Source organism: Petaurus breviceps, unplaced genomic scaffold, assembly GCF_028583685.1.
Source record: "Petaurus breviceps papuanus isolate PSGF00001 unplaced genomic scaffold, PetGlider_PUasm1.0 154, whole genome shotgun sequence".
Classification (NCBI taxonomy): domain Eukaryota; kingdom Metazoa; phylum Chordata; class Mammalia; order Diprotodontia; family Petauridae; genus Petaurus; species Petaurus breviceps.
Window position 1 is genome coordinate 1,376,179 of NW_027185715.1, and position 27,370 is coordinate 1,403,548.

General features: G+C 41.2%; 1 protein-coding gene across 4 annotated transcripts in view; it reads right to left on the minus strand.

Annotated features, from left to right (window-relative positions):
- Positions 1-5,021: 5,021 nt before the first annotated feature.
- LOC138154863 (retinol dehydrogenase 16-like) overlaps positions 5,022-27,370 on the minus strand; it is a 50,768-nt gene continuing 28,419 nt past the window's right edge. Inside the window, exons 1-5 of one of the 4 annotated variants that reach the window (XM_069079880.1) lie at positions 19,166-19,278; positions 16,812-17,126; positions 11,220-11,478; positions 10,543-10,706; positions 5,022-9,178 (exon numbers count right to left, since the gene is read on the minus strand). In XM_069079880.1, coding sequence (XP_068935981.1) covers positions 8,961-9,178; positions 10,543-10,706; positions 11,220-11,478; positions 16,812-17,124 — 954 coding nt within the window. In that variant the 5' untranslated portion in view covers positions 17,125-17,126; positions 19,166-19,278 and the 3' untranslated portion in view covers positions 5,022-8,960. Of the gene's footprint in view, positions 9,179-10,542; positions 10,707-11,219; positions 11,479-16,811; positions 17,127-17,476; positions 17,876-19,165; positions 19,279-27,370 lie in introns of those variants that run through there. The other 3 variants (XM_069079877.1, XM_069079884.1, XM_069079891.1) reach the window with 3 other exon arrangements.

Sequence of the window (27,370 nt, forward strand, 5' to 3'; positions counted from 1 at the left end):
TTGCTAAATGGATTCGATTTGCCATGTGTAAATAGCAGATACTTCTGCCCCCTTGGAGGAGTGAAATTGGGGCTTGAGCTCCCAGATAGGTATGGAAGCCTTCCTGGAAGTTCCACAGAGACAGACAGAGACGGAGAGAGGGACACACTCACAGAAACAGAGAGAGACGCGGAGATAGAGAGACAGACAGATAGAGAGAGGGACAGAGAGACAGAGACAGACAGAGACTGAGAAAGAGACAGAGACTGAGACTGAGACTGAGACTGAGGGAGAGAGGGAGGGAGAGGGAAAGAGATAGAAGCCCAGTTCCAAGTTCATGACTTGGAATGAGGGTAGAAACTTTTTGAACTTCTGCAGCACCCCTGCTTATCCTTAACTAACTAGATTGGGATACAATTGGCATGTTTATCCATATCCCCAATGTCTCTGAGGATCTGGGGCAGAGTTAAACATTGTTCTTCCAAGGGCTTTCCGCAATGACTTGTACCAAATAATTATAATAAAGTGTATGTGGTAAAATTCTGTTTGGTTTCTCAAATGCCAAACCAAAAGAAACAAAGAAATAATATTCAAAAGACACCCTCAGCAAAGTTGTTAGATGATCCTCCAATTTCAGGGATTTGTCTGGGTTTGCATTCTGCCATGGTTGGGGTCCCTCAGACCTCGCTGGCTGGCTTTGTTCAGCACAGTTGTGGGACTGAGGAGTGTTCAATCATGCCGTCACCCACAAATGCATGACTTTCATGTCTGTGAACTCTGAAATTCATTATCTGATCACAACCTGTCATCATTTCATCTCTTCCTCTGCTTTGCAATACCTATCCCCTGTTGTTCATCCTTATCAGACTTTCATTCCTTCAATGCCTTACTTCTCTCCCTGTACTCTGCTCTCCTCCCTTGCCTATCTTAACCCCTTGGTGAACAATCATTCTTGTTTTGATTCTATCATCTTCTTTTGAGTCCCCTGCTCCCTTATCGTATTGCTGATCTTGCCTTGCCGAGGAGCCTCAGCCCTGGGTTACTCCACCATCCCCTGATTCTCTCCTGCCCTTGTACTTCTGAATGACTGGAGTATTGACTCTAGTACTGACTAGATTCACTACAAATCTATGTTACATACTTCAACTGGGCCCTCACTGCGACAAGTCAATCCTATTACACCTCCCTGAATGACTCAGATCCCACTCACCACAGAGATTTTTCCAAACCTTTCTATCCCTCCTCAAACCTCTCACATCTCCTCCCACTCGGCTCATATTTTACTGGAAAAAAAAAGGAGGCCATTCACTGAGAGCTTCCTTCTCTCCCATTTTCCTCCTCTTACATCGCCCAGATGCCCTCTGCCACTGTCATATAAAGAGGTGGCCTTTCTCCTCACCCAGGCAAGCTCCTCTCCATGCAGAAATGATCCAATTTCAGCAGATTGCCCCCTCTGTCATTTCTGTCTACTGGCTTCTTCTCTGTTGCCAGGTGGTGTAGTGAATAGAGAGCTGGGCCTGGAGTAAGGAAGATCCAAGTTCAAATCTGGTCTCAGCCACTCACTAGCTATGTGACCCTGGGCAAATCACTTAACCACTGATTGCCTCGGTTTCCTCATCTGTAAAATGTGGATAATAATAGAACTTATCTCCCAGGATTACTATGAGGATCAAACTGTAAAGTGCCTGGCACATAGTAGGTACTTTATAAATATATATTTGTATATATATTTATTATTATATTATATATATTATATAAATAAATATAATTATATTATAAAATATAATATAATTATTATATTATGTTATTATATCATTATAATTAATTATAACTATATATTATATATAATATATTCTATAACTATAATAATTATTATTACAAACATACTCATGTCTCCCTCATCCTCAAAAAACCCTGACTTGATCCACCCATCCCCACTAGCCATCATCCTATACTCTCCTTAATTTTGTGGTTAAACTCCTCGAGAAGGCCATCTACGAATCAATGCTTTCATTTCCTTTTTTTCTCTATAGCCTGGTTTCTGACCCCATCATTCAACTGAAACTCCTATCCAAAGTTACCAGTGATCTCTCAGTTGCCAAATCTATTGGCCTTTTTTTCAGTCTTCACCCTTCTTGACACCCCTGAGGCCTCTGACATTTTCAATCCTTCTCTTCTCCTTAATATTCTCTTCTCCACATTTTTCGCTACTCTATACGAATTCTCCCGCCTCTCTGACTGGTCCTTCTCTGTCTGTTTCCTTTGATGGATCTTCATCTTGGTCATGCCTTCTACAGGTAGGCATCCTATGGGGCTCTTTCCTGGGCCCTCTTCTCTTCTTTCTCTCTACGATTTCACTTGGTGATTGCCTCACCTTTTATGAATTCAATGATCATTTCTATGAAGATAATTCTCAAATTTACTTAACCAGCCCTAATTTCTCTGCCCACCTCTAGTTTTTTAATCTCTGTCAATTAGACATCTGAACTGAATGTCATCTGTTATGGGTTCAGTAGTTTCAGTCATATCTGACTCTGTGATCCCATTTGGGGTTTTCTTGGCAAAGCTATTAGAGTGGTTTGCCATTTCCTTCTCCATTTCATTTTATAGATGAGGAAACTGAAGCAAACAAGGTTAAGTGACTTGCTCAGGGTCACACAGCTAGCAAGTACCTGAAGTCAAATGTGAACTCAGGTTTTCCTGACCCCAAGCCTGGTGCTCTATCCTATCTGCCCAAATGTCCCATAGACACAACCTCTCCAAAACTTCCTTCACCCTAAGCCCTCCCTTCGTGCTAACTTCCTTATGACTCTCAAGGGTACCACTATCCTCCAATTCACCCAGGCTCCCAATCTAGAAGACATTGTTGGAGAAATCCTTAACCAAGAGTCTAAAACCCTGCTGGAGAGCAATTCCTCCCACCTTTGTTCTGAATCCCATTTGTTGTTGTTTAGCTGTTCAGTCATGTCTGACTCTCCATGACAACATGGACCGTAGCTATCTTTGGATCTGTCCAGCCCCATGTTCACTGTTTCCACGGCACTATCTCTCCACCTCATCTTTGCTGTCCCCTTTTCCTTTTGCCTTCAATCTCTTCCAGTATCAGGGTTTGCATATCTGAGATTACTGATATTTCTCTCAGCAAATTTAATTCTGGCTTTTGACTCATCCAGTACATGATATACTCTGTATTTAAGTTAAATAAAAAAGGGGACAGTACACAGCCTTGTCATCTTCCTTTTCCAATCTTAAATCAATCAACTGTTTCATGTTTGGTTCTAACTGCTGCTTTTTGGCCCACGTACAGGTTCCTCAGAAGGCAAGTAAGATGACCTGGTACTCAGATCTCTTTGAAGACTTGCCACATTTTGTTGTGATCCACACAATAAAGGCTTTAGTGTAGTCAATGAAACAGAAGTAGATGTTTTTCTTAAATTGAAGAAAGTAGGGAAAACCATCAGACCATATATGTGTGACCTAAATAACATTCCTTATGAATATGAAGTAGAGAATTCCATTTGATTGAAGATTGGTAAATCAAGAGACAAGGCTAGAAAATCAAAAGTTTAATTAGCATTAACTGATGGGTAGAGAACAACTCAAAGAACAAAGATATATATGGTTTATATATGTTTATTATATGTCAAATATACCACAGATATGTTATATAATATATGTAGTATGCAATGTGTTTTTATTTATGTGTGTGTGTGTGTGTGGTTTTAGAGTGATATTACAGGCAACAGAGGGAGCCTGGCTGAGGCTTGCTTAACTACTTTCTTTTTTGGGAAGATTGAATGATAGAGACAGAATTATCCAGTGATTTGTGGGAGAATGTATTGGGGTCTCAGAAGTTACCAAAGATTGAGTTTGTTCCAATGTGGGGTGTCTTCTCTGTAGTTGATCGATCTTATCAGATATCTTGGCAGGAAATCTCTAAGATAATGGAGGCCTCCTTCAAGATAGAAATCAGTAAGGTTCATTCTATCCTTTCCAGGCTAAGGCTCTGTCTCTATTTACGCCCTGATAGTTCTCTTTCTTTGATCTCTAAGGTTACCTTTTCTCTAGGGAGATATTTACCCCAAACTCACAAGTCTATACTAGACTCCTAACTTTCACCCCACAGCATATCCAATCTGTTGCCAAGTCCTATAGATTTGACCTTTGTAACATCTCTTGGATATACCTCTTTCTCCCTTCTGATACTGCCACCACTTTGGCACATGTTCTCATGACCTCATTTTTGGGCTACTGCAAAAACCTGCTGTTGAGTCTGCCTATCCCAAGTCTCCCCATTCCAGTCCATCCTCCATTCAGCTGCCTAAGCCATTTTCCTAAAGTATAAGTCAGACCATGTCACCTCCTATTCAGTAAACTCCAGTGGCTCCCTATCACTTCCACAATCAAATATAAAATCCTATTTGACATTTCAAGCCCTTCATAATTTGCTCCACCCCCTCACCTGTCTGTCTTCCTACATCTTACACCCAATGCTTTGCAATCCAGTGACATTCTCGCTGTTCCTCAAATGAGACATTCCACCTCCAGACTTTGGGCATTTTCATTGGCTGTCTTCCACTCCTGGAATGTTCTCCCTTCTCATCTCAGTCTTCAGGCTTCCCTGGCTTCCTTCATAACCCAGCTAAAAGTCCACCTTTTACAGGAAGCCTTCCTGATTCTTCTCAATGCTAGTGCCTTCCCTGGTTAATTATCCTGGTTAATTAAAGTACCTGTATGTACAAAAATATTTAAAGCAGTTTTTTGTGGCATCAAAAAAATGAAAATTGAGGAAATTCCCATCATTTGGGGAATGGATGAAGAAGCTGCGGTGTATGATTGTGATGGAATACTATCGTGCTATGAGGAATGATGAGTAGAATACTCTCAGAAAAACCTGGAAAGACTTAACATGAATTGATGTAAAGGGAAAAGATCAGCTGTGAATGACTTAACTCTTCTCAGAAATTCAATGATCTGAGACAATTTCAAAGGACTTATAATGAAAAATGCTATACACCTCCAGAGGAAGAACTCAAAGCAGATTGAAGGAAACTTTTAAAAACTTTATTTTTCATTTCTTTTTTTGTCTGTGTTTTCTTTCACAATGTGACTAATAAGGAAATGGGTTTTGCACATGTATAAAGTATATCAAATTGCTTGATTTCTCAAGAAGGGAAGGGAGAAAGAGAATTTGGAACTCAAAAATTTTTTTTAAACCCTGTTAAAAATAGGGCAACTAGGTGGTCCAGTGGATAGAGTGTTGGGCCTGAAATCAGAAGACCTGAGTTCAAATCCAACCATAGACACTTACTAGCTGTGTGACCCTGGGAAAGTAATTTAATACTGTTTGCCTCAGTTTCCTCATCTGTAAAAATGAGCTAGAGAAGGAAATAGCAAACCACTCCAGTATCTTTGCCATGAAAATCCCAAATGGGGTCATGAGGAGTTAGATATGACTGAAGAACAAAAATGTTTAAAAAATTTTAATGTAACTGGAATATTTTAAAGAAGTTTTAAAAAGCCAAATAATAGATTTGCCCTTTTCTAATTAGGAAAAAAATCTCAATCTCAAAAACCTTAATCCCTTCAAGCTTCTTTGAAGGCAATCTGAATTCTGATGAAATTTGACCCAAAGAACAGGCAAATCAGTTTCTCCTTGCTAGATAGCTATGGGTGGTTTACTCTTTAACCTCCTAGGAGTGTGGGAGTATGTTATTAGCTTGGGCCTGATGCCAGCACCTTGGGGGCTGAGGTTTGATGTTGTTTGTGTGTGTGTTTGATGTTGTTCAACATGTCATTGTGCAGTTAACAAAAGGTTTACTTTGCCTCATACAATAAGGATATGTAACAAGGACACAGTGAGATTTATTTAATTTCTCTAGATTTGTCCACTCTCTTTGTCCCTATGGCCATATGAAGATGTGTCTGGTCAGCAAGGCAGGGTATTGGGACTCTAAAGAGCGTCAGAAATCTCCCAAGTCATAGGCGCCCTGACTTCAGGTGGGCAGGACTTTTCATGCCTTTAGGCATACATGATTTTTTTTAATGCCTTAAACTCTGGAAGGAAGGTAGGGGTCAATCTGATCCCAGGGACAGCTTTGTTGCCTTTTAGGGAAAATAATCTGTATTGAGGGGGTAGGGGAAGCCTGGTCCTATCACACGATGCCTCAGAATAAGCAACCACCATCAATGAAGTATGAAGGCCAAACCAGGCTCACTTTCTCCTGCACTGTCCACTTCATTGAGTTTATTATATTGCAATCCTAAAAGATTACACCAGGGGGCAGCTAGGTGGAGCAGTGAGTAAAGCACCGGCCCTGGAGTCTGGAGGACCTGAGTTCCAGCCCCAGACACCTGACACCCACACACACACAAAAACTAGCCGTGTAACCTTGGGCAAGTTACTTAACCTCAATCGCCCTCCAAAAAAAAAAAAATTACACCAGGGGTGGCTAGGTAGTGCAGTGTACAGAGTCCTGGATTCAGGAGGACCAGAGTTCAAATCTGGCCTCAGACACTTAACACACACACACACACACACACACACACAAAACTAGTCGTGTGACCTTGTGCAAGTCACTTAACCCCAATTGCCCTGCCTTCCCCCCTCCACAAATTAAAAAAAAAAAAAAGATTACACCAACTGGTAAGGGAAGTCCCCACTCAGGCCATTTACTTGGTATTTAGGTTTGATATGGAATAAAATGAAACTCATAGGTTATTTGACAGTTAACAAAAGAAGATTTACTTAACCAGGGCAGGAGAAGGATTTTCAACAATAATAGTTATTGAGGACACCTTGAGTTGCTTCAGTTGAGTGAAGCTAGCTTGTCTGAGCTGCCTATGGTGGTGCCAAGCATCTGATAGGGGGCCCAGAGCTACTCCTGGTTGTTTTGTAGTCAAAAGATAAGAAAGTGATAACCACACCCTGATCCCACCAGATCAATATCTTTAGTAGCCTTACTTTCAGGGGATAAGGATTGGGATATTGTTCCTATCACAATTTGTTAATTAATTTAGATAGGATTCGTGATTTTATTATATTGGTTTGACCCGGCAATGAAAAATTACTGTCTTTCTAATTGTCTATTTTTGTAAAGAGTATTTGTACTTGTATTGATGTAATTCCTATATATGTCTCGGTAAATGTACTTCCAGACATTTTAAACATGCTTTAGTATTGTTTTTTTTTTTTAGGTAATTCATATTTTAAAAAATCTCTTCCTTCTGGACTTTGTTGGTAATATATAGAAAAGCTAATGATTTTGTGTGCTTATCTTGTATCCTATTACTTTCTGGAAATTATTCATTGTTTGAATTAATTTTAATTGGATGGTTAAGGTTCTTTTCTTCACACACACACACAAGTCGCACACACATGTGTGACCTTGTGCAAGTCACTTAACCCCAATTGCCCTACCTTCCCTCCTCTGAAAAAATCTATAATTTTGTTTTCTCTTTGCCTAACCCTATTTGCTCAATTTCTTTATCTAACCTTTTTTCAATAACTAGCATTTCTAGAACTATATCCAATAATGCTGGTGACAATGGACATTCCTGCTACCCCTGCATTTTTTTTTTAAATTTGGCCTCCTCTCCTTAGACAGCCTGGTTACACACACACACACACACACACACACACACACACACACACACCTGGAGAGCTCCCCTTCTAGGTGTTGAATTTAGTGTGGACACAGACTGGCTTAGCCTACTGCAGCCCAGAATTCCTAAGCTCAAGAGATCTACAAGCCTCAAGCGTCCTCCACAACTGGATTGTGCAGACCCCACACCTCAGTGAAACTGCATTTTCTAGCTGGTGCTATTAGTGGACAAGTTTAGTACATAAATATCCTATAGTATGTGGGCACTGAAGTTGTATGCAAGTATAAGTGTGTGTATGCATATATATGTATAAAATAAGCATGTATATATGTTGTATGTGTACATATACATGTATGTATATTATGCATGTATCCATGTGCATATGCCTATACTCATGTATGTATTTGATAATTATATGCATGTAATATTATATAATGTGCATCCTTCTGTCAGTCTCCTTTTTTCTTTAGTACAGCTCTTTATAAGATCTCAAAAGGCAGCTGGCATCTTCTCTGGGCTTTTGAGTAGCTGGTTATCAGCCACCAGGGCAACAAAGGCAGAAGCAGACCAAGAAGCAGGCCAGCTTTCAGGTAAAAACAAAAACCAAAACCCTGCCCACTGGGGGAAAAAACCACTCGAAAGAAAAGAGTTCACATGACATCCAGAGCCCAGAGAGACATCCTTACACCTTAAGGCCAACAGGAAGGAGAGGATGGACAGGAGTGCTTCTTGTCCTCGTGGAAGACACGGAGTAGTCATCAGATATCTGTGCTTGTTCTGAAGGGGAACAGCATGGATCCACAGGGGAATGTTATACAATACTTTGAAGTGACATGACCCCCCCAAAATCTCATAAAAGTGAAATCAATTTTGAAGAATGTGCTTTCTCCTCCTCTATGACTCCACCACAACCATTCTGCCTTATTTCACAATTATTTGTGTCTATGCTTTTTCTGTTCCACTAAGCTCCTCAATGCTGCTAGGTGACCCAGTGGATCCAGTGCTTGTTAGCAGACACTTGTTAGTTGTGTGGTCCTGCGCAAGTCATCTAACCTCAGCTTCCCATCTGTAAAATGGGGATAATAATAGAATCTACCTCCCAGGGTTTGTTGTGAGGATCAAATAAGGTAATATTTGTATTTTGCAAGCCTTGGAGTTTTATATAAATGTTACTTTATTATTATTACTGAGGGTAGGAATAAGGTCTTACTCACTGTCAGAATCCCACCAGTGCCTAGCACAGAACCTTGTACATACAGGTACCCAATAGATGTTTACTGGATTTGATTCTCTCCAGGACCCTTTCTCTGTCTCCACTGTACACCAAATACTATATAAACTGCTTTTTCTCTTACTCCTTCCCTCTCCCCGTGGCATCACAAGGTATTGGCAGGTTTGGGATAATTCCACACAAAAAGGGCATCTACTAGTCTAGTGGGCAAATAGGACACGGGAATAAAAAACAGCTTGGCATCCCATCCAGACGAGTAACGGGTCCGTGGATGACAAGAAGTCAAGGCGTGTTCCATGCAGCTGGTCACCAAGGAGAGGTCTGATTGGCAATGACTCTGAATATCACGGGTAGACTGGACAACTGTGGGAGTAGGGTGATGGAAAGGAGAAGGTTAACTCTGCCTGGCACCCTCCCCCCCCCCACCTCTGCTCTAGCATGACCTTTGGACGAAGCAAAGTCCTAGCAGTTCTTTGTATTGGCAGAGGTCACACCTGAGGCCATAGCTTGTTTGACTCTGTCCAGAACCTCCCACAAGCCAAGCTCAGAAATGAACCCCACATTCCCCAGAGTCCAGGGGTGGGGACCTGTGGCCTTGAGACCACACGTGGCCCGCTAGGTCCTCAAGTGAGGCCTTGTAACAAGGCGTGGTCTCAAGGTCACAGGTTTCCCTGCCCCTGTCCCAAACCACCTACCTACAAGCCATGTTCTATGCATCTCATGTTCAGCTCCCTTGGTGTGCAACCAAGAGCACAGGAAAGCAGCTCTGGAGCTCACGGTTTTTCTCTTTCTTTGCATCCCCCGGGGCTTAGTCAGTCACTGAATAAACATTTATTAAGTGCCTAGTATATGCTGCACGCTGTGCTAAGTGAGGGGGACATAAAGACCAGTAAAAAACAGCCCCACCCCCAAAGAGTCCACAATCTAAGCCTTAGCTACACTGGGGGCAGCTGGTGGCCTAGGGGATAAAGCAATGGGCCTGGGTTCAAGTTTGGTCTCAGACACTCGCTAGTTACGCAAGCTTGGGCTAGTTACTTAACCTGTTTGCCTCAGTTTCCTCAACTGTAAAATGAAAATCACAGCAGCACCCACCTCCCAGACTGTTGTGAGAATCAAATGAGATAATAATGATAAACTACTCAGTTCAGTGCCAGGCACATGGTAAATGATATATAAATGTTAGCTATGCGCTATTATCTTACAGGGCTATTGTGAGGATCAGATATTTATAAAAAAGCAAAAAAACTTCTTAGCACAGAACTGGTAAATAGCAGGTGCTACATAAATGCTTATTCTCTTCTCTGCTCTTTTAGTAAAATCCCTGGAACACAGCAGGTGTTTAAGAAATGCTTGTTGACTAACTGAGGCAGTTCTGTGTGGTATGCAAGAGGGGTCAGGGGTCCTGTATTGTAATCCTAGCTTTGTCCATAACTAGTGGTGTGGTCTTGGGTGAGTCACCTAATCTCTTAGGGCCTCAGTTTCCCCATCTGTAAAATTGATGGGGTTAGATTCCATGGTTTCTAAGATGCCTCTGGTATTCCTAGTTTAGGTCCTCCTGTCTTATTTCTTCTGACTTCATCTGGTCCAGTTCCTTTAGACCCTGAGTACATGGGGCTTATTGGCATGGAGGAGGGTAATCTCTGCTTCAGATCAGAGCTCCCTCCCTCTCCCCCTCCTCTAAGCAGACCACGGGAGTTAACTGGGTGGGGGAGGGTGTTACAACTCACTGGTATCGAGAAACTTCTGGCCATAGCATCGCCTGACTTCAGGTTCCATTCGATCCCACAACTCTTGGTAGCTCTTGCAAAAACTCTCCGTGTTGTTGATGTTGGTCTTGAAGAAACCAGGCTCAATCATGGCAATCTTCACTCCAGAGTGGTAGAGTTCCCGCCTATGGTAGAGACAGAACTAAAGCATGACTTGAGAGAGCCTAGAAGAAGAGGCTGGGAGTTGGACAGTCAAGAGAGAAGCCTGGGACAGAGTGGAGCAGAAGTTAAGGGGGTGTAGCAATAATATTGCCCTTGTCCTGCCCTGGATAGCACGTGCACGCTCTCCCATAGCCCTCGGAGGTAGTATAAGGGGTATGAAAACCTCTCAGAACCTCAGCTGCACCATCTGTAAAATGGGGGCAATAATCCTTGTAATGCCTATCTTACAGAGATATTATGAGGAAAGTACTTTGAAAATCTTAAAGAGACATAAAAATATGATTATTAACAACATTACCGGCAGGAAAAAGCAGCTGGAGGGTAACTAGAATAAAAGGTATAGTACAAGGGCTTGGGAGTGGAAGCATGGAGGAGAAGATGATAAAGAAGAACTAACTTCAACCTCAACAGGCCATCTGGCTCAGTTAACACTGGCCTGGGAGCTGGCAAGGCTCTTCATGGAGGGGTCCCATTACCTGAGACTGTCAGAGAAGGCCTCGACACCATACTTGGAGATGCAGTAGCCGCCACCAAAGAGAGACAGACGGCCCATGACGCTGGAGACGTTGACAATCCTGCCCTTGGCCTTCTTCACCAGGGACAGCAGACTCAGCGTCACCTCGATCAGTCCAATGAGGTTCACATTGATCACCTTCAGGAAGTCCTCTTTGTTCAGCCACTCGTTGGGGGCAGAGGGTAAGGAGATGCCGGCGTTATTCACCAGGCCCCAGAGCCCTGGGAAGGGTGGGAAGCTCTGAGTAGGCCCCACTGCAGTGCTAGCAAGTATAATCACTGTCTGAACTCAAATTTGGTTCAGTTCACATTCATCAGGGGCCTATCATTGTCATTTTTCTAGGTTTTTAGTGGGAGGAGACAGTTCTACCTTCTAGGAGCTTACATTAGAGGCGGGAAAGACAAAACTTGAAATCATAAGCCTGAAAGGACCTTTGGGGATCATCATCTGTAACCTCCTCGTTTTACAGACAAGGAAACTGAGATACAGAGATGCATAGAGACCTGTTCATGGTCATGTAACTGACTGGCTGCCTCTCCTTTAAACATGCTTCCACAGGAATCAGTTCTGAGACGACTGTGTGGTAGGTAGAGTGTGGAATGGAATCTGCCCAGAAGTACTGTGGAAATTCAGAAGCAAGGACAAGATCATGAAGGGGAGGAGTTAACTAGAGGAGACTCCAGGGAGAAGGCGAGTCCACTGAGGTCCTGATGGGTAGTCAGAGAAGCAGTTAGGGACAGCAAGAGTGACCAGACAAACAAGGAGAACTCATTTGGGTTAGGGCTGGGGAGAACATTAACTCCAGGGCTGGAGACTCCTCAAATCTGTGAGCTAAGTAAGAGGGACTGATTGGGATTGGTGAACACACATAAATCTGGCTTTTCATTTCCTGGGATGCCTCTCAACACTCTTCCCTAGCCTGGTCAACTCTGCTAAACTTATCATACTTCATGATCAATATAGTGCCAGAGAAGAGTTGATGAATATGTATATATATATATAATTATACCTCCCTCCTCTCAGTAGAGAGGTGATAGCATAGGAATACAAAATGTCATCCATACTGGCTAACGTGGTTGTTATGTCAGCGACTTTTGCTTAATTTTTTATAAGGGAGGGTTCTCTACTGTGCTATAAAAGATGAGGAACTCAATGGTTTTAGAAAAATATGGAAAGATCTGCAAGAAATAAGAAAGAGTGAAATGAGCAGAACCAAGAGAACATTGTATATAGTAAGAGCAATATTGTTTTAAGAACAAATTAGGGTGGGGGGAGAGGGAAGACAAAAGGAAATAAAAGAAATTTACACGATAATTTTGTAGTATATTTGAAAGGAACAGCAAGTTGTACATGGTAGATTTGCAGTTTCATGTGAAATAATCTTTTTAATTATAATATGTTACAGAAATGCTTGTTTTATTACATAAGTTAAAAATTAAATTGTTGTTTTCAAAAGAGGACTGTGACTTCAGGAAGGCAATGACTTGGAAGTGAATCCATTATTTAAATGAGGCAGGGTTGCACAAAGTCACCAGCCTCACTTTCTTATTTAGAGCCATATAGGCTCAGTGGCCAGATACAGATCAGGAAGAATGGAGATGGCCCCGGGTGAATAATGTACCTTTCCCACAAAAAGGCTGCATTAGGACTTGGAATGAGTTAAAGTTGTAGCTGTGTAGTTCTGACTTTTCTTAAATTTTTCAAAAAGGGAGGGTTCTGTAGTTGGGAGGTGCTATATTGGGAAATGACTGGTATTTAAAAAAGAGATTTCACTAAAACTTTTCTAGAACAAATACATAATTATTTAATTTAAAAAAGTGTTAGGTGGCCTCCTCTCTTCTGTCCCACACAAACAGGATTCTCTAAAGATGGCACAGTAGAAAGGCCATATGATGGACTACAGACAGTCCCAGCTCAGGACTTAGATGAGTTCTGTCCCAAACCCATCTCTGACACTTTCTAGCTGTGTCACTGTGGGTAAGTCACTTAACATCTCCAGGTCTTTTTTTCTTTTATCTAATCTTCAACCTTTCCAGACTACATTCAAACACATGCAAGTATCTTCCATCCTTTAAAACACACACACACACACACACACACACACACACACACACACACACACCTGACTTTTCTCATGTAAACTCCTACAAAAAGATGTCTATACTCACTGACTCCACTTCTGCTCACATTTACTAATCAACCCTTTGCAAGTTAGATTTGTACTTTATCGCTCAGTGGAAATTTCTCTCTCCAAAATTACCATCATTCTCTAATTGCCAAATCCATTGGTCTTTTCTCAGCCCTTATGCTGCTTGGCTTCTCTGTGTCACTGGATACTGTTAACTGATGCCTCTTCCTACACAGCCTCTCCTCTGGGAGGGTTTTGGGAATACTGTTTCTTTTGTTGATTCATCATCTGTATCCTTCTCCCTGATTATGACTGTACCCCAAGGCTTTGCTTGGGCTCTCCTCTTCTCTTTTCTTTCTCCCTCTTCTCCCTCATCTCCTTCTCTTTCCCTCCCTCTTTTTAAAAATTCAAATGAAAGTGCTAAGAAATAAATATTTCTCCAGTCTAAATTTCTTCAAAATTCACTTAAAGGAAGGAAACTTTCTCAGTAAGTAATCAAACTTCATCCTTTCTTATAGCACAACAGTATTCCATCACATTCACATGCCATAACTTGTTAACCGCTTTCCCATTTGGTGGGCAACCTTCAGATTACAATTCTTGGCTGCCTCAAAAAGAGCTGCTCTAAATATTTTTGTAAATTCTTACTTTGTTTTGCTTATCTCTCTCTTAATCTACCTTCCCTCTCCTTCTCCCTTTTCCCTCTTATTTCCCTGTTGAGTAAAATATATTTCTGTTCCTAGTTCTCTCTCTCTCTCTCTCTCTCTCTCTATATATATATATATATATATATATATATCACACACACACACTCTCTCACACACACACTGCTTAAATTTAGAATGACAAATTAGGCAGCCTTATGCCTACAACTCAGATTATTAGTATTTGATAAATTGGATATCCCAGGGGAATTGTAAACTTAGTATGTCCAAAACAAAATTCATTATCCTTTCCCCCAAACCTGCCCTTCTGAACTTTCCCCCATTTCTGGTGAAGGCACCCCCAGCATTCCAATCCCTGAGATAGCTTCCTCATTAGTTTGGACTCTTCATTCTCCCTACATTGCACACATGTGACCTTGTTTTCTTATACATGTTGTTTCACTATCTTAGCTCAAGCCCTTATCTCACCCATATCATTACAGCGGCTTCCTCCCTGGTATCCTTGCCTTGTCTCTCCCCACTGTAGTCCCACACTTTTGTAGAGTATAAAAGTGGAAGTCTATACAAACGAGGAAAAATGTACTTTAACCTCCCTCTTATCTGAATTGGTCAAAGAAGAGAAGAATACACACACACTCACAGAGTTGGGCATAGAAATACATTCCACTCCACGGGGAAATAAGAGGGAAATGGGAGGAGAATGTTTTGAGACAAACACTGAAAGACTTGTGTAAACACAGGTACAGTGAAGTGAAGAGAACCCAGAGAACAAGTTTGTAACTGTGACAACAATATTATAATGACAAATTATAAATAAATAATAAAATATTATACATGTAAATATATAATATATAAATTATTATATAATTATAATAATATTGATATTGTTATCTATAAAAATATATAATATATTATATATATATATAAATAATAAAATATTATAATGATAAATTAATTTTTCTGAAAGACTTGGAAATTCAGATCAGTTTAATGACCAAGCATGATTCTGGAGGACTAATGATGAAACATGCTACCCATCTCTTGATAAAGAGATGAAGGTTATTGTTGAGGTGCATTGAAACACTTACTGTTGGGAGACAGTAGTTGTGTTAACTCCCTTCCCTGTCCACCTCCCCATCCCTCCCCATTCTGTGTTGGCTGAAAGAGAGGAGGCCGGGGTACAGAAGCTCATTTATTTCATCAACATGGAAGGGACAGTTTGCAGGGATGACTGGGAAAGGGAACTATTGAAAATTGGACAGAGCAGGAATCCTTGAAGGAAGTTTGTACATATCTGTTGTCTCTCCCATTAGATTGTAAGTTCCTTGAGGGTGGGCTTGTGACAGCAGAACAATTTTTTTGCAGGAGTGGAGTATCAAAAAGGACAACTCATCAGTGTAGGTGCAAGTTTCTAAGGGCTAAGGTCAAAAAAGAAACAGGCCCAAGCTAGGGTTAAACAGTAGGCACTCAGGCATTTGCCAGATGGCAAATTTACATGAGATACTAAAATTTCTATCAGTTCAAGAGCTGGCTTAATGTGATCTGGTTTTCTCTTCTTTTGACTTGCTACCATTGAATTGTCTGTACTTTCCAATTTCTGGAAGTGAATATATACATTAAGTAAAGTAAAAATCCAGAACATAATGGAAATCTTTCCAGTTTTCTGAATAGGGTCCATCTCTTAGATATCTTTCCTCCTTTCCTCTGCTACCACACTTCCAGTTCAAAAACATATCCTCTCTTACATGGACTATCAAAATAGCCTCAAAAGAAGTCTCCCTTTGATCTTTCCCTCCCCAAAGCAACATGTTATTCCTCTGCTTAAAAATATTCAGTAGTTCCCCATTGCCTACAAAATAATTATAAACTACTAATCCTAGCATTTACGCTCCTATTTACAGGTCTGTCCCCCACATTTCTAACTTGGGTGCTCAACTTTTCTCCCTTACCTTGACTACTGAGAGTCTCCATTATTATCCTATTATTTCCATTCATGTGCTCAACTCATACTTCTGCTCCCCCATCCATACCCAAAGTGGACTCTCTCCTTCCCCATGCTTGCCTGTTGAAATCTCTCCTCTATGAAGATTTATTTGACTACCCTAGCTAAAAAATGATTGCAGCCTCTTAAAAATTTCCCATAGATGCATAGCTACACATGTACAACCTATATTGAATTGCTTATCTTCCCAGTAAGGGTGGGTGACAAGGGAGGAAGGGAATGAATCTGGAATTCAAAGGTTTAAAATCAAATGTTTAAAAAATATATACATATATATATATATATACTATTATCAATATTATTTTACATGTAACTGGGAAATAAGATATACAGGCACTGGGGCATAGAAATCCACTGTACCCTACTGGAAAGTTGGAGGGGGTATGGGAGAAGATATGGGAGAGAGCTGATTGGAGGAGGGGATATCCAGTATGATTGCTATTTTGGGGTGGTGGGTAGGAGAAAACGGGGAGAAAATTTGTAACTCAAAATCTGGCAAAAATGAATGATGAAAACTAGAAGTTGTTAAAGCATTTGATTAAAAAAAATTCCCATAGAGATTTTGATTTTCTCCTCTGAATTTATCTCATTGTCCTTCATATTATAAATTATCTGGGTACATCTAATCTCCATATGAGACTGTAAAAGCTCATTAAAAGTAAAAACTGTCCTGTTTTACCTAGTACAGTACTTTGCTTTACAAATGTCAAGCTGAATTCCTCTTCGGAAACAAACTGAATGAAGAAACCTGGATTATACCTTTATTTCCCACACGCTCCTTCACCCACTGGGCTGCTGCCGTGATGTCCTCAGTCTTGGTCACATCCAGGATCACTGTCTCTACCCTGCCTGAAGTCTCATGCTTCAGTTGCTCAGCCCCTTTCTCTGTCAGACAAGCCGCTAGCACTCTCAAGCCTCGAAGGTCCAGCTGCTTGGCCAGCAGGTTCCCAAATCCAGTGTCACAGCCGGTGATAAAGACATATTTGTTCCCAAGGTTACTCACCACCTGCCTCTCCCGGTACCAGCGAAAGAGATGGTAAATGCCAATGAGGCAGGCCAGGTAGAACCACATGTCTATAAGACAGAAAGCAAAACAGATAGGTCAGTGAAGGAGTCTAATATTTATCCTTCTGAGTGGCTTTGACTGTGTTCCTTGGCATGACACACTGATATTTTTACAAATTAGGAAGCTGGCATGGTTGGTGATGCCATACCAACACGTGACCTGATTTTCTCTTCTTTGACTTGCTACCACTGCTCAAAGCCAAGTCTCTCAAATGCCACCCAGAGACTGCTCTTATAGAAAACTCTACCCTTCCCTCTGCCCACACACAGGAATCTTTGTTAACTAAGATCATTATTGAAAAAGAGTTGCCCCAGACCCCACAGGTCCCTGAAAATTCATTCCTATGACATAAGCTGACCTAAGCAGTGCAACACACAGCAGACTTACTGTGTAAATCTCCTTGTTTGTCAGTTTGAAAATTTCTTCAGACTGTATTTCTCAGCTTTGAATCTCCAGCAATCTGCACTGCAGGGCTTGATAAATCTTTCTTAAACAGCAACTGGATTTTCAGGGCAAGGAATTTATCCATTACCCAGACCCAGGGCAAAAGTATAAACATGAATTGGCTGCCCTTTACCCTTTGGGTGTTGTCTCCCTGTCCATCTTTCTGTGGGCTGGTGGAACAGGGCCAATTTAAATCAGAGGACTTTGGTCTTCACCCATTTCATGTCCTTGGCTTCTGTGGCGGCAAGCACCCCAAGCGTCTTCAGGGTTTGCTGCCACCACAGGTTCTTAGATCTGCTTTGATAAAGGAAAGCAACTCAAAATGGGTTAACAAGCTTACTTTAATCAGTCAGACATATATCGTTTACCTTGTTCAGGGGAAAAGAACCCCGAACTTCAAAGTACACAGACAGAATTATCAAGACAGAAACAGATCTAGTAGACAGATTTCAAACTGTCCAACCATTACATTGATACCCAGTCAACATCTGGGTTTCAACATCTGGGTTTTTTCAAAGCCGGAGGGGCTCAGGACAACGACTTCCTAGAATCCATATCAAATCACAGAACACTTCTCAAAGTGAGCCCCCAAAACAAAGCCTCACATCAGGGCTTATATAGCCTTCTCCTGGCTCAGAGAGTGTAACAACCTTGTTGACCCACTGGCCAATCAAAAAGTATCTACTGAAAAACAAGGCTCCCACCCCAGGCTCCAGGTGCACTTTAGCCTGGGGCAGGGAAGATCTTTAAAATTTACATTCCCATTGCAGCTTCCTTGTGTATAAAAAATACACCAGTCTAAATGAATTCTTTTTGTTTGTTTGCTGTTGTTGTAAAAGACTAACTATATTTCCCTCCATCCTATTCCACCCCCGTTCTAAATGAATTCCCCTAAATGAAAAACCCCTTCTCACTCTAAAAACTAGGATCCTATGATTCACCCCTTCCCAATTTAACTCAGTCCCCTTAAACTCTACATAGTACCACCCCTCAACTTAAGGAAGGAATTCTCCCTCTTTTAGTCCATCAAAACTTCCAGGAGAAGGGGAGGGAAAAGGGAAAAGGGAAGGAAGAAAAGAATGGGGGGGGGTGAGGAGTAGAGCTTTCCTGGGTTCCTCTGAGGACAAGATTTTTTGCAGATGTTAAAGTGTTATATAAAAATAACCCCAGCTGCTGCTGTTGCCACTCCTACTATTTTTCTCATTCTTCTCTTATATTTGTTCAGATCCAGATAGAAACAGTCACTACTGTTGTTGATAAAAGAGTAAGATGAGGAATTAGTAAAAAAAAAAAAAGTATTAGTGCCCCTTTCCTATTTCTTGCCAGAACTGCAGAAGAGGCAGCATTTGTTGGGCTAAAGGGAGAGATAGGGAGATGTTACTAAGCAGTGGTCTCCACTTTGGCTATCAGTCCTCACTCTGTCCTCTAGAGCTGTGTAGTATGTGAAAGATGGAGGGTAAGTGGGAGAAAGGTCTTTCTATTCCAGATTAAAGTCTTAGGCTTCTCCCTCCTCATGCTGGAGGATGACTAGAAGAGAGAGGTGGGGATCAAGGACAAGAAGGGATAGGCTAATGCCCTGAGAGCCCCAGGGAAGAAACTTTACCTGACTTAAAGTGTCCAGATCTGGATCTGTAGATGTCTGAACTTCAGATCCTCTCTGAAGAGTTGAGCTCCTTACCTCCTTCCTGGGGCAATTGCCTGCTCTCTCCCATGAACTTTGGGGAAAGGGAATCCAATAGTTACTGAATGACTGGGAAAGAGATTTCAAAGACTGTAAAGGTAGGGCGGGAGTGGGGGGATGGGTAGTGAATTCTGCATCACAGAGAGACAATAATTCCTGCTAAATGGCACATTTTGAGTTGGCAGAAGGGAAGTGGGCTGGGGGTGAAAAAGTTCATTTTTTGAAGTGAAAAAATGTTATATTTTGTTTTTTCAAAATATATGTTATAACCAACTTTTTAATTTTTTATTATTTATTTTATATTCTTTTCTTTTAAAATTTTGAGTTTCAATGGGGGTGGTTAGGTGGTGCAATGAATAGAGCACTGGCCCTGGAGCCAGGAGGATCTGAGTTCAAATTCGGCTTCAGACACTTAACACAAAAACTAGCCGTGTGACTTTGGGCAAGTCACTTAACCCCAATTGCCCTCCAAAAAACAACAAAAAAATTTTTTTGAGTTTCAAATTCCTTTTCTCCCTCACATTTCCTCTCCCACCCACGGAGAAGACAAGCAATGTGGTGTCAATTATTCATATGAAATCATGCAAAATATATTTTCATTGTTGCATATTGCAAAAAAAACCCAAGAAAATTATACATCAATTTGCACTCAGAGTCATCAGTTCTCTCTCTGGAGGTGGATAGATAGCATTTTTTTTTAATCGCAAGTCCTTTGGAATTATCTTGGATCATTGTATTGATGATTTAACCAAGCCTTTCTCAATTGATCACCGTTACAACATTGCTGTTACTGGGCATAATGATCTCCTGGCTGTTCTCACTTCAATTTGGCTAAGTTCAAAAAGATCTTGCCTTGTTTTTCTGAAGCCACTCCTCTCATCATATCCCAAAGCACAATAGTTCTCCATCACAATCATATGCCACAACCTGTTTAGTCTTTCTCCACCTTATGAACATCTTCTTGATTTCCAAATTCTTTGCCACAACAAAAAGAGCTGCTATAAATATTTTGTATATCTAGGTCCTTTTCCTTTGGTCTCTTTGTGATACAGATCTAGTATTGTGAGGTCAAAGGGTCAACAGTCATAGTTTTATAGACCTTTGGTCCTAGTTTCAAGTTGTTTCTCAGTTAAACCAGTTCACTACTCCACCAACAATTCATTAGTGTATCTATTTTCCCTTCATCCTCTCTAACATTTGTCATTTTGATAGGTGTGAGGTGGTACCTCAGAGTTGTTTTAATTTGCATTTCTCTAGTCAATAGTGATTTTAGAGTACTTTTTCCATATGACTGTATGTAGCTTTCATTTCTTCTGAAAACTGCCTGCTCATATCCTTTGATTATCAATAGGGGAATGGCTCTTATTTTTATAAATTTGACTTAGTTCTGTACTCAGTATGTATTTGAGAAATGAGGTCATCATCAGAGAAACTTAAGGTAAAATTTTTTGATATGACTTCATTGTCTATGGTACCTTTTAGTAAAATGTAGTTTCCCTTTTAATAAGAATTTAATTAGGATTATCCCTTTTAATCAGGTCTCCTTTTGCTTTGTCTGAAATCATTATTGTTACCCCTGTCTTTCTTAGTTCATCTGAAGCATATTATTAACCCATTATTTTTTTTTAAAGCAATCGGGGTTAAGTAACTTGCTCAAGGTTACACGGCCAGTTATTTCTGGGTGTGGTGCTAAGTATCTGAGCCCGGATTTGATCCCCAGGTCATCACGACACTGGAGTTGGTGCTCTTACTCGCTGAGCCACCTGGCTGCCCCTTCTAACCCATTATTTTAACTCTCTGTGTGTATCTTTCTGTTTCAAGTGTGACTCTTGTAAACAACATATTGTTGGATTCTGGTTTCTAATCCATTCTGCTATCTGTTTCCATTTTATGAGTGAGCTCATCCCATTCACATTTAGTTACGATTAATGTGTATTACCCTTCATTCCATTTTCTTCTGTCTCTTCTCTTTTTCTTTCTTTTTATCCTTCTTAAAAGTCTGTTTTGCCTCTAACCACTGCTTCCTTTGATCCATGATTCCCTTTGTCATTTCTCTTTTTCTCTTATGACTTTCCCCTCTTATTTCCCTATTGGGTAAGTTACATTTCTATACCCATCTGAGTGTGTATGTTATTTCCTCTTTGAGCCAATTCCAATGAGAGTGAGGTTCAAGCATTATAACCTGCTATAACCCTCCCCCAATTACCCCTCCATTGGTAAAAGCTCTTCCTTGCATGTCTCTTTTATATGAGAAAAAATTCCCCATTTTACCTCTCCCTTCTCCCAGTGCATCCTTCTTTCTCCCCCCTTCAATTTTTTTGGAGATCATTCCAACATAATCAACTCATGCCCACTATCTATTTAAACCCCTTTTAACTGCCCTAATAATGGTAAAGTTCTTAGGAGTTACATGTATCATATTCCCATATATGAATGTAAACAGGTTACCTTCCAGAAATTCTTATTGGGCTTGGGTTCAATTATAATTTTTCTTTGAGGTTTTTTTTAAAGTAGCTGTTTTCACATTGTTGTGTCCTAAAACTATACTCACTAGCACTCCTCTTTGCTTTGGCATTGTGACCAGGACCGCTGCTTCCTTAAAATCAACACTAGTGCTCTTCTCCACCCTGAACCATGAATGAGCAATTGAGTTGCCAATCAGCACCAACTGTACCCAGTGCCAGTAAAGGGTCCCCTGTAATCTCTTTTTGAGCAGCTGTCTCTGGGCTGAGAGGTCCTGAAGCTGCTGCTGCTGCTTCTGTGCCTACTGTCTCCACTAGATCTCTACCCTATGTTATAGACTTCTCCTGCCTACCTCTTCAGTTTTCTTAGGCTGGAAAAATATTCCACCTTGACTTTTTGTTGGCTCTGCTATTTGAAAATTTGATTTGAGATATTATTTTAAAATTGTTTGGAGAAGAATGTTGGGAGAATTTGGCTGAATAGCTGCCCCTAATGCGCCATCTTGGTTCTGCTTCCTAATAACAATTTTTAACATTCATTTTTAAAAATTTTGAGTTCCAAATTCTCTCCCTCCCTCACGTCCCCCTCCTTGAGAGGGCAAACAATTTGATATAGATTATATATGTACAGTCATGCAAAACATATTCTATATTAGTGTAATAGTAATGGAATATAAAGATCCCCCTGTATTGGCTTGGTTTTCAAATTGATTGTGTTAAAACCCAGAGCTTATGAATCCCACTTGTGGGATGGACTTGTTGACGTGAAAAGAGAGTGCTGAACGGGGAGGAGCTGGTGATGTAAATTTAGAGAGACACAAAGAAAAGAGAGAGGCAGAAGAACGTTTTGGAAGCAGCACCTTGGAGGCAGAGAGAGACTTAGAGAATTGCTGAGGACCACTTTGAATTGCCCAGGACTTTTGAGAGCTGTCACCCAGAGCTGTCAAAAACTGAGGAGACATGGCTGTTATGCTGGTACTTTGTCTGTCTGTTTTGATGTTGTTTTGCCAAATTTGTCCACTGGTGAAAGACAGTTCTGTTGTTGCAGAGGTCTTAGAACCTTGCTGTTGGTTCAGAAGCCCTGAAGAAGGATTTTCTTGTTGTATGTTTACAGAAATCCTGGGAGAGGGTTTTGCTAATGTTTTCAGGGGTCCTAGGACTGTTCTCAGACAGAGAATGAATTAATGAAGACACTGGCAATGTATCTTGTGGCCTTGCTAAGCTTTGTCTCCCCAGGAACAAAGGTTGCTGAGAACTTGCCTAGTGTCAAGATGAAGAAAAGACCTCCATTTGGGTATTAAATGTTGTGCTTAAGCTTATTGTAACTCTGGGGTAGATTCAATTGTGATCCAAGGGTGGGGAACTTTTGACCTTTTTGTGCTCTGTGATTGAACAAATAAATGTACTTTACTTATGATTGGAAAGTAATCTCCATTTGAGAAGAGGGGCTTTGTGATGGACTAAATGAATGTACAGCCTAGGGGTGGAGTAGTATTTAGAAGAGGGACTTTGTGATTGATTAAATGAATTAATGTCCAGGGGTGGGGTAGTACTTGATTAAATCACACTTGGTAAATGCTGTATTTTGAATTATGCTATATGTTGATTCTCTCTGTTCTCAATTTGTCACTGAATAAAATGGAGAGCACCTATGCTGGTATTTTGAACCTGGGGAAGTTGCCTTTGCTTGGCATTACATTACAATTAGCCATATTTAGAAATAGACCAAAAAAACCTGCAAAAATTTTTTTAAAAAAAGTATTCTTCAATATTCATTTAGACTCTAGTAATTATTTCTCTGAAAGTTAACTATTATTATTACTGTTATGAAACATTTATAAGCACTTACTATGTGCCAGGCATTGTACTGACTGTTGGGGAGGGAAGTTACCCATCAAAGGTACATAATGAAGACCTGTAACTAGGGAGGGAATTGATCTGAGGAGGAAGGAGTTCCAAAGTTGATATCATCTTGATGAATGTTGAATTTCTGAAGATCATGAAGTCCAAGGAAAGCAAGGGGTGGGAAATAATGAAGTGAATTCCCTGAAAACCCTTCTTAAATAGTTGGGGGATCAAGGAAGAGCTCTCTCCAATCAGAAGGGAGGGGCTCCAGGGGCAGAGGATGCTGAGATGAGATTTGGTAATGGTTGAATTTTGTGGCAATTAATATAATGGGATCTTACTACACCATAGCAAACAATGAATTTGAACATGGTGTTTGGGGGTGAAAGGTGGTCCGCTAAAGGGGTAGTATGTCCAGGTCTGAGCATCAGTTCCTAAGAATGGAGGAATAAAAGGTCTTTGAGTGCCAGGGGGAAGACTAGACAACTGCCACAGCATATAACATCAAAAGACACCCTCAGGTAAATTACACCTAGTTGCCATTACTCAGTTTCCCCACATTGGATTCAAAAGGAAAAGTTAAGAGTTATGTATCTATATGCATGTTTTCTGCCTATGAACTCTGGGAGATTATTAACTTTAACAAATAGTCTCTCTCTGTCTCTGTCTGTGTCTGTATCTCCCAGAGCTTTCAGAGTTCTAGTTCCCACCTTCAGTCTCTGCTTAGAAAAAAATGATTTTTCCTCTCACTCTCAAACCTCAGGAGTAAAGAAATGACACTAAGGCCCTGCAGTGTTGGAGAAATGAGTTGCCTTCCTCAACACATCTTCCCTACAAATGTGCCTCATGACTAATGCACTCTAAATTTGTGACCGCTCTAGCCAAGCATATGTGAAAGCATATTAAATTTTTTTCCTTTTTTAGTTTCTGAAGAAATATTAAGAATTTGTTTTTCTCTAATCTAAAATCAGTTCCAGACCCTTTCCTTTAGGAAAGTGGGAAGAACAAAATCTAAGACCTTCCTTTGAAACAGAGTCTATAAGACCATCGCCTCCCCACCTGAAGTGACTGACCGGCACCACGTCTTCTCTTTTGAAATTCAAGGTAAGATACTGATCATAGGTAGAAGCCTTACGGGGAAGTGATCCAAGAAGGACACAGTGAATTTAACCCCCAAACTTCCTTCCCTTTCACTCCTTAACTCTACTGCCTAGTTCATCACTCAACAGAAACTGCCCTCTCCAAAGCTACCAGTGATGTCTTAATTGCCAAATTTAAAGGTATTTTCTCCGGGGCCCTCATTCCCTTTGTCTTCCCTGAAGGCTTTGACACTGTCGATATTCTCTTCTCTCTAGATTTCCGTGACATCAACTCTACCCTGTCTCCTCCTACCTGTTGGACCACTCTTTCTCAGTCTCCTTTCCTGAATCTTCATCCAGGTCAAGCTGCCTTCTGGTCACGCTTGAGTCAGGGGCTTATACCTCTGATAAGAAAGACTTCCCTCCTTGGCTGCTGAGCCAGAATTGAGCACCCCTAAAAAGGCCACCTGACCCTCTACTGCTCTCTTTTCCTTTCAGCTTTGATAAAGGCACGACCACTCAGAGCAGAGGGGTAGATGAAAAGACAGCTGCCCCATTCCCCTACTGCTACCCTCCACCCTGGCCATGGCAGCTTGTGCATCTGGTCTCCCCTGTCTCTTTGTGCTTCATACTGTCCAGGCAGCAACCTTATAAGGGTCAAAAGGTCTTGTCTGTAGCCATGGCATTGATGATGGTACCTGCCAGACTGGTAGCAATCCACTAACAGCAATAGTAGTAGCAATAGCAACAGCAAGCATTTATATAGAGCCTACTATGCTCCAGGCACTTTGATCCTCACAACAATCCTGAGAGGTGGGTGCTATCATCATCCCTATTTTACAGATGAGCAAACCAAGGCAGACAGAGCTGAAGTGATTTCCCCAGGGCTACACAGCCAGTAAGCGTCTGCAGCTGGATTCGAACTCAGGTCTTTCTGACTCCAGGCCCAGAACTCTATCCACTTCACCATGGTGCCACTGCAGTGGAAGAGGCAGAGGCTCGGTGCCTTCAGGGACAGTAACCCTTTGTGGTGAAGGCCAGGCCACTTAAGGAATCCTTGGAGCACAGCAGAGTGCTAAGGAGGGTGTGGGGTCACAGAGGGCTCCACAAAAGGAGAAGAGGACTTCCAAGGGCCAGGAGTGGGGAGGCACCCCGCTGGCACGTGCATTCTCTACAAATGTGCCTCACTCCCATCTCCAAGTCTGTGAGCACACGCATCAACTGAAAATCATCTGTGCAGAGTGTGCCCCAGGCCACTGCTTAGTATCATACCTGACACACATTAGGTGCTTAATCAATGTTTATTGATTATTGATTGATTACTGGTCTTTCTGGGTGATATGTTTACATAAAACAAACAAAAAATCCTAAATTAGGTTACTAGCTAAGGGACTGGGGGCTTAAGAGTTAATAGCTCAAGAGTTAGTTTGAGGGGTAGTTCTACACAGGGTAATAGCCTCCACCTCCAACCTGAGGTAGCAATTGATTCTCTTGGGGCCCAAACCATCCCTGAGAGTTAAGGTTGGAGGAGTGAGCCCAGAGAGGGAGTTACACTGAAAAAGAAGATGGTGGGATAGAGAATACAGTCAGTGAAGAGAGGGCATATGTGTTATTCATGTGAGTCCACAATGATCTATCTAGACTCGGCTTGCAAAGAAGCATGAATTGATAGCCCTAAAGTCTCTTCTCCACCATCCCTTCTCCAAGGGAGACTGATTTCTGCCAGTAAGGGAAGCCATAAGGCTGGCCGTCTTGTTCTCCTCAGAGAGAGAAGGTCCTAGGTTAGAACTGTACAGGTGTATAAACGCTCTCCTAAATATTGTTAGTCTAGAGGAAATAATTTCTAGGTTCAAGTTGCTCTCTTGAGTGTTATCCCTTAATAGGGAAAGAAGGCCTGACTCCCTTCCAACCAAATACTTAACCCTAACTACATGTAGGGAATAGTTTCTCTGAGGGCTCCTTCAGCATGTGTCAGAAATCTAAAAAAAGAGGCGTTTGGGACAGGATGGAAGAGATGGCAAAGTTCCATCCCCATCTCCCAAGTCCACCTGAGGTCAGACATTTATTCAATTAGAAACAGAAACCTGAATTCTATAAACTTATCCATTTCTATGCTTTCCTTGGGTTGCCTACCCCTTCCTTATTTTATTATGATAAGTTTTTCATCCTTTCAAGAAGATCATTGATGAGAAAGCCCATCTTTATAAGAACACATATCTTTCCATAGGTGCCATCTGGCTTCAAATCAAGCAATACCATGATCTCAGGAGAATCAAAACTTCAAGTGATCAGAGGGCAATGGAGATATGCAAAGTGAGATTAAGTGGGAAAGGTGACCAATTGTGATTTATGAGCACGAAGTGGCATAAAAGATGTTTTGAAGAGCATTTATGAATAGACCAGAAAATGAAAACCTTCAAATGCCACAGAAATATCCATTACTATTATTCTCGCTGTTACTGTGGCTCTCAGTAAAAGTTTCTTCTGAAAATTTTGAAAACTGGTGGTAATTGAGGGGCAGGGACCTTGTTGACTGTGGGCACTTGCAGGAGAGCAGAGTCTCTGGTTTCAGTTCTATGGCAGAGAGGACAGTTGTAATTTACAGCCATCAGAGGGACTGCACAGAGCAAGATCATTTGCAGGGCAGTGTGGCTAGGGGGGCTGGTTTTGGCTTCGGAGTGGAGAGGAGAGCCCAAGGTTAGGCCCTGAGACAGACCTCAGAAAATAACAATAAGAAGGAC